Source organism: Cherax quadricarinatus, chromosome 7 (genome assembly GCF_038502225.1).
Source record: "Cherax quadricarinatus isolate ZL_2023a chromosome 7, ASM3850222v1, whole genome shotgun sequence".
NCBI classification, from domain to species: Eukaryota; Metazoa; Arthropoda; class Malacostraca; order Decapoda; family Parastacidae; genus Cherax; species Cherax quadricarinatus.
In genome coordinates this window covers 63,348,135-63,355,921 of record NC_091298.1, presented here as the reverse complement: position 1 = coordinate 63,355,921, position 7,787 = coordinate 63,348,135, and the positions used below count along the sequence as shown (strand labels likewise).

The 7,787-nt window shown below is 37.2% G+C and overlaps 1 protein-coding gene across 6 annotated transcripts in view; it reads right to left on the bottom strand.

Moving 5' to 3' along the window:
- Positions 1 to 7,787, bottom strand: part of Taf3 (TBP-associated factor 3) — a 36,046-nt gene that overhangs the window by 5,075 nt on the left and 23,184 nt on the right. For 4 of the 6 annotated variants that reach the window (XR_008406734.2, XM_053774213.2, XM_053774214.2 and 1 more), the window contains exons 6-9: positions 7,033 to 7,095; positions 5,352 to 5,941; positions 4,561 to 4,841; positions 17 to 117 (exon numbers count right to left, since the gene is read on the bottom strand). Coding sequence is in view for 5 of the 6 variants with exons in the window: in XM_053774213.2 (XP_053630188.1) it covers positions 17 to 117; positions 4,561 to 4,841; positions 5,352 to 5,941; positions 7,033 to 7,095 (1,035 nt within the window). In the remaining variant the exon portion in view is untranslated. The remainder of the gene's footprint in view (positions 1 to 16; positions 118 to 4,560; positions 4,842 to 5,351; positions 5,942 to 7,032; positions 7,096 to 7,787) is intronic. The other 2 variants (XM_053774216.2, XM_053774217.2) reach the window with 2 other exon arrangements.

The window sequence follows — 7,787 nt, the reverse complement described above, 5'->3', positions numbered from 1 at the left end:
AACAAGATTCACTTACCAGTGGTACCAGTCATCACAAGTATCGCAACCAATCATGGGAGAACCGTCGTCCTGTTTACCACAAGTGGGACATATCCAAACTTCATTACCCTGGTCATCCTGTAAGTGTGTACACTGTATATACATATTTATACCATATTCAGTCAAATATACAAAACATACAAAAAAAATATTCTTTATGCATTTTTCCATGTTCATGAAATAGGTAACACTCAATGCAGGAAAAATACCCTATACTACAAAGAAAAAATATAACTAGAAAATTATAAGCAAAATTATCAAAATGTTTAAATCCTTGTATCACAATTTTTTTTAACTCATCAGCCATCTCCTGTGAAGACAGGGTGACCCAAAGAAGAAGAAAACAATCAGCATCATTCATTCAACTGCCATCATTTCAGAAGGGTGCTGACATCACAATTAGATTATTCTACAACTGCAACATCCCCACCCCTCCTACAGTGTGCAGGAACTGCCCTTCCCATCTCCAGGACTCAAATTCAGCTAACCAGCAAGTCCATTAAATATTACTTGTCTCCACTCACTACTATCTAACATGCTCACACAAGTCTACTGGATGCTGAAGCCCCTAAAATTCAGTCTCTTTTTACTCCCTCCTACCAACCATTCCTGGGATGACGCCTACTCCACCTACCTTCCACTCAAGATTTGTACACTCTCTTCATAGCCCTATCCCTCTCCATCCTCTCTATTTGCCCAAACCACCTCAACACTCCTTCCTCAGACCTCTGAATTATATCCTTGATAACTCCACGTCACTATTTAATTTCAACACTCTGAATTCTCTACGTAACATTCACACTATACACTGTACTCAAACATGACATCTCCACTGCCTCCAACTACAGCATTCAAACCCGATGCGTCACATCCATATATAAGTGTTGGTACCACTATACTCTGACACAATCCCTTTTTGCCTTCAGAGATAAACTTTTCTCTTTCTACAGATACTTCAGCATACCACCCACCTTTATCCCCTCATCTATTATATGATTCACCTCATCTTCCATAGATCCATCTACTGATATGTCTACTCCCAAACACCTAAATACATCCACTTCTTCCATATGCCCTCCCTTCCCTCTAATATTCAATATATCATTGCCTAGACTTTTAGATATCCTCATCACATTTATTAGGCCTAACAGGCAATTAGCAGTCAAAATGCTAGCAAAATATAGTTTCATTTTCATTAGGGGGAAATGCTAAACCTGCAGGGGTCATACAGCGCTTGGAGAGTGGGAGGTAATCAAGTTAAAGCCAAGGTAAGGATTAAAAGAAGCAAAGTATGAAGAACAATAATAAAATTCAAATTAGATGTAATGTGGATAAATAATAATTTTTATGGATCACATGAAATTATATCCCTCTGCCCCTTTCCTATCTGAAAAATACAGAAAAACAGTTAAATAAAATTATGAAAATGTTTAAACAGGCTAGGTAAAGTAAACTATTTTATATTACGTAATTTCTTTTTTTCCAACAAGTCAGCCGTCTCCCACCGAGGCAGGGTGACCCAAAAAGAAAGAAAATCCCCAAAAAGAAAATACTTTCATCATCATTCAACACTTTCACCTCACTCACACATAACCACTGTTATTGCTGAGGTGCCTAGAATACAATAGCTTAGAAGCATATACGTATAAAGATACACAACATATCCCTCCAAACTGCCAATATCCCGAACCCCTCCTTTAGAGTGCAGGCATTGTACTTCCCATTTCCAGGACTCAAGTCCATCTATATAAAAATAACTGGGTTCCCTGAATCCCTTCACTAACTATTACCCTGCTCACACTCCAACAGCTCGTCAGGTCCCATATACCATTTGTCTCCATTCACTCCGATCGAACATGCTCACGCACACTTGCTGGAAGTTCAAGCCCCTCGCCCACAAAACCTCCTTTACCCCTTCCTTCCAACCTTTTCGAGGACGACCCCTACCCCGCCTTCCTTTCCCTACATATTTATACGCTCTCCATGTCATTCTACTCTGATCCATTCTAAATGACCAAACCACCTCAACAATCCCTCTTCAGCCCTCTGACTAAAACTTTTATTAACATAACACCTTCTCCTAATTTCCACACTCCGAATATTTTGCATAATATTTACACCACACATTGCCCTCAGACAGATCTCCACTGCCTCCAACCTCCTCCTCCCTGCAGCATTTACAACCCAAGCTTCACACCCATATAAGAGTGTTGGTACTGCTATACTTTCATATATTCCCTTCTTTGCCTCCATAGATAATGTTTTTTGTCTCCACATATACCTCAACACACCACTTGCCTTTTTTCCCATCATCAATTCTATGATTAACCTCATCCTTCATAAATCCATCCACTGACACGGCAACTCCCAAATATCTGAAAACGTTCACTTCTTCCATAATCCTCCTCCCCAATTTGATATCCAATTTTTCTTTATCTAAATCATTTGATACCATCATCACCTTACTCTTTTCTATGTTCAGTTTCAACTTTCTACCTTTACACACACTCCCAAACTCGTCCTCTAACCTTTGCAATTTTTCTTTAGAATCTCCCATAAGCACAGTATCATCAGTCAACAAGTGCCTTAGCAAACCTGTGCAAACTATTATATAAATATGAGGTGATATTGTAGTTCAAAGGGTCATTTTGAATTGTGTTATCCATACACTTCTGACAAGACAAGCTGCTGAATGAATGAAGGTGAATGTTTCAGTTTTTGTGTCAGCTTACCTTGGTGGGAGATAGCTGGTAGTGTAGTAAAAAATTTGAGCAAGGTTTAGTTAAGACTAATTTGGGTGCATAAATACAATGGAACCTCAAATATCGAACTTTCTTCGGTCCAGAAGGCTGTTCGAGTGCCTTTACCGAATGAATTTATTCCCATCAGGAATAATGTAAATTAGATTAGTCCATTTCAGACCCTCAAAAATACACTTATAAAAGCACTTACAAAAATACATTTACATAATTGGTCATGTTGGGAGCAGTTCGATTTTTGAGGTTCCACTGTAGATTGCCACACAAAATGTATGTAATTATAATTAACATTTTATTATGGGGGGAATGCTGATTCTCCATTTCAAAGAAGTATAACTTGACCAGGTAGAAAACAATTTTTTTTTTTCCAACAAGTCGCCCGTCTCCCACCGAGGCAGGGTGACCCAAAAAAGAAAGAAAATCCCCAAAAAGAAAATGCTTTCATCATTCAACACTTTCACCACACTCACACATAATCACTGTTTTTGCAGAGGTGCTCAGAATACAACAGTTTAGAAGCATATACGTATAAAGATACACAACATATCCCTCCAAACTGCCAATATCCCAAACCCCTCCTTTAAAGTGCAGGCATTGTACTTCCCATTTCCAGGACTCAAGTCCGACTATAAGAAAATAACTGGTTTCCCTGAATCCTTTCACTAAATATTACCCTGCTCACACTCCAACAGATCGTCAGGTCCCAAGTACCATTCGTCTCCATTCACTCCTATCTAACACGCTCACGCAGGCTTGCTGGAAGTCCAAGCCCCTTGCCAACAAAACCTCCTTTACCCCCTCTCTCCAACCCTTTCGAGGACGACCCCTACCTCGCCTTCCTTCCCCTATAGATTTATATGTTTTCCATGTCATTCTACTTTGATCCAATATAATATATACAGAACACACTTCACTGTATGTTAATTTCATGATTTCCATTTACTGAGTGAGGAAATCCACCAGGAAAAGATGAAATATTATACAAGAGGTGAACTGAAGAAATGCCTGCTCTTCAATAGTAACCTTCATGCTTAGCATCACATTAATCTAGCAAAATACTTACAGCAGGTTTTCAGCAATTTTAAAAGTCAAAAATGAACTGTCACAGAAATTAATCACCCACTTTTACTGCTCAGTCTTGATGAATGCCAATCCCCGAGCATTTTTCTACACATATACAGTAAACCCTCTTATATCACAAACTTACGTTGTCAGATTTTATGTAAATGTGACCGAGATGACATAACCAAAATTTTACAACATAAAAAAAATCTTGATATTACTCTCTATAAATTTAAAAATTAAGAAATATGTGAAATTTAATAAGTATACACTGCAGATTTTTCAGTTGCCTTGCCTGGCCACATGCAGTGCCTCCCAATCCACAGTCTACCACAGTTCTTGCTAAGCAAGCACAAGTCAGACCACTAAACAACATAATTCTTACATAACCAATGTTTTCCAAGATTTATGTAACTTATGAATGCTTAATTTATATAAAAACACCCTGCCTCGGTGGGAGACGGCCGACTTGTTGAAAAAAAAAAAAAAAAACCTATATAATAAACAGTCTGAAGAGACTACTGAGTGCATTAATACCAAGAATCCACAAAAGTTCAGATTACTTTATTATAATGGCACACTCCCATCCTTTAAAGTTAACAGTGACACAGCAACTCTAGTTGTACTTCTACAATGGTTGAACATGTTGGTAAATGATACGAGTGAATAAGTATTTAAACAAATTTAGGTGTGTACTGACCACAAAGTGACCAATTGGCCCAACCGTCTCTGTGAGGAGCCCCGTACTTTTTTGCTCTTGTTTTTTACTAGTCTTGGGTGTATCTGGTGGTGGGGAGACTACAGGTACCGATGTAGGAACCACTTGGGGAGGGAAGGATAAATCAGTACTACTTCCTCCAACCATTCCTGCTGTGGGACTGCTGAGTACTGGTGTCACAGCAGTTGGCATGGGAGTGGGCTGGGCTTGCTCTTTTGGTTTCTTCTCTTTCTTTTCCTTCTTTTCACGCACTTTTTTACTTCCTGGAAAAGAAAATCTTATTTGAGATCTAAATTACTTGTTTTTAAATGACAATAACATAAGCAAAGACAAACTTTAAGAACTTGTTTACAAATGCATATTTCCTGTAATTTCATATTTGTAGTTAAAGGACCACATGCACACACACACACACATACACCAAAAATTAAATAAACAAAATGAACTAAAAATAGAATACTAAAAAATTAATATATACATGTATACGTACATATTTTTTCAAAACACTGGCCATCTTCCTCAGAGGTACGTTGACCCAAAAAATAAACACTTTCACCATCATTCACACTATCAGTCTTGCCAGAGGCATGCAGATAAGATAGTTCAGATGTCCCTTCAAACAGCAAATATCTCTAACCCATCCTTTAGAGTGCAGGCACTGTACTTCCCATCTCCAGGACTCGAGTCTAGTTAACTGATTTTCCCGAATCCCTTCACAAAATATTATATTTTATGTATGTGAGCATGCAGCACACGAGACAACAAAGTATTACCTGGTGACTTCTTTTCCTCCGGAGGCTTGGGCATTGGTGGAGGCTTGGGCAAGGGTGAAGGCTTGGGTACTGGGGAAGGCTTGGGAATAGGTGAAGGCTTGGGCATGGGTGAAGGCTTGGGTACAGGTGAAGGCTTGGGCACGGGCGAAGGCTTGGGCATGGGTGAAGGCTTGGGCATGCTCAAAGGCTTCGGTGTGGTGGGCAGCTTAGGTGCAGGCGGCTGTTTTGGAGTGCTCGGAGGTTTTGTCACAGGTTTGGGTGTTGGCGGTGGCTTAGATGGAGTTGTTGACGGAGTCTTAATTTTGAGAGGTGGCACCTCTTTTGTGTCTTTGGCTTTGGTCTGGGAGTGACTGGGTTCCTTGCCTTCTTTTTGCTTGGTGGTTGTATTCTGGACATCTTTAATCTTCAAAACAGGCACAACTGGTGGGGACTCTCCCTTTTTCTGTTGGCTACGTGGAGGTCTTGTTATAAGGGCAGAGAACTTGGCAATCTCAGGTGAGCCAGGCTGGTCATCGTGGGTACCTGATGGGACGGACGCGGGCTTGGTAGCTGGCGTTTCTTCTTCGCGTTTTACAACAGGCTTGATCACTCTGAAGGTAAAAAGGAAATAAAGATGACAAATATAATTTTGTTTAAAGAAGACTACATACACTTGCATGCTTACAATCATAAGCCAACCTGTCTCAAAATGAGTCAGTCACTTTAATAATACAAAAAGGAACACTAAAGCAATAATGTACTTACAATGTGTTAAATTTGCAGTAATTATTTACATGAACATTAACAGAACACTGAATATATCTTACTGCTGAGTAAATATTTTTTATACTGGTTTATTTTTAGAGTATTAATTTATTATAAACACCCATGCCCAATAACCATTACCATAATACAATATCAAAGAGTCAAAAAATTTGATGCAAACCATATTCTAGTAAACACTAAAATACGAAAAAATTCAGTACAACATAAAACATCTTTATATGAAAACTATGAATTCATTTTAAAAAGATGGTAAATCTATAAGCTTGAGTTTGCCAAAAATATTGCTCACATTAACATTGCTAATATTTTATATTAAGTGCAATAATCAAAGGAATCATGCTACTTCTAAGAAATTTATCTAATATAATGTATAGTGTATAAATAATATATATATATATATATATATATATATATATATATATATATATATATATATATATATATATATATATATATATATATATATATATATTTATATATATATTTATATATATTTATATATATTTATATATATTTATATATTATATATATTATATATATTATACAATATATATACAAATATATACATTCACACTATATACATATTTTATAATTGTTAAGAATATATGGAATATATAAAATATTAAGATGCATAGGAAAGCTAAGAAGAGAGTTAACTGCAGGTCTCAGGAAGATGAAAAACCAGCTTTCTAAATTACAGTACTGTATATAAAAAATACTAATGACATGGCACAACCTCCAGGGGCATTCCTCCAAACACTACAGTAGAAGCCTCTTACCACCACTACAAGATGAACCAGCCAAGTTCATGCCTGATGCCAGCCACTACACTACAAGGAACACTTGCACGTCCAGGGGATGCCTCACAAGAAGCTAAGACAGGAAAAAAGCTCCCACAAGAAAGACTTATACATACTTGACGTTTAAAAAATGAGAAGCTCCTACTACTGGCAATATTCCAATACCAGTTGTTGTGTGACTTGTAATACAAAGCGAGAAAATTATTCAATATACGTATATTATTAATTGAAAAGCCAGAAAAAGCAAAAAGACCCCACTAACAGAGAGAACCCTATGAAAGGCAAGCATACACAATATTTGATCCTTTTAAACTAAGGCCTTCCTTGTTCTGAATGTTCCTATTGTAACAGCATGGTTATTAACCTCAGCTTGTTAACACTGGCTCTGGGATAAAAAAAAAATAAAAGAAAAAAAAAAGCTCAATAGCTTTATACAAGCAGGCAAAATAATCACTATTAACACATCAATTAAAAAAATCAATAACAGCTGAATATTATTCTTCAGTAAAAGAAATGAGTTGTAGAAGACAGTCTGGAAAGTAAAAGTGACAGTGGATGTCAGTATGAAGGAAGATGGAGAATTTTAAAGGTGGGAGGAGAGATGAATAAATAAGATAAAACAAATGGGAAGGCTTGGAATAAAATCAGAGAGAATTTTGTATGTGAAATGAGCTGTAGAAACCAGGACAAACATTCTGTAACATGTCCTGAGCTATGTTGTAGTGTTGAGAGATTCATTAGGAATTGTTAGGTAATGAGGGAGAAGGTAATGTTTCCTGGCTTGCCTTAGCCAACTTTACACTCATTTTTCTGTTTTACTACGACAAGATATTGCGGATAAAATACAGCTCTACTACACTGTTGAGTGAAA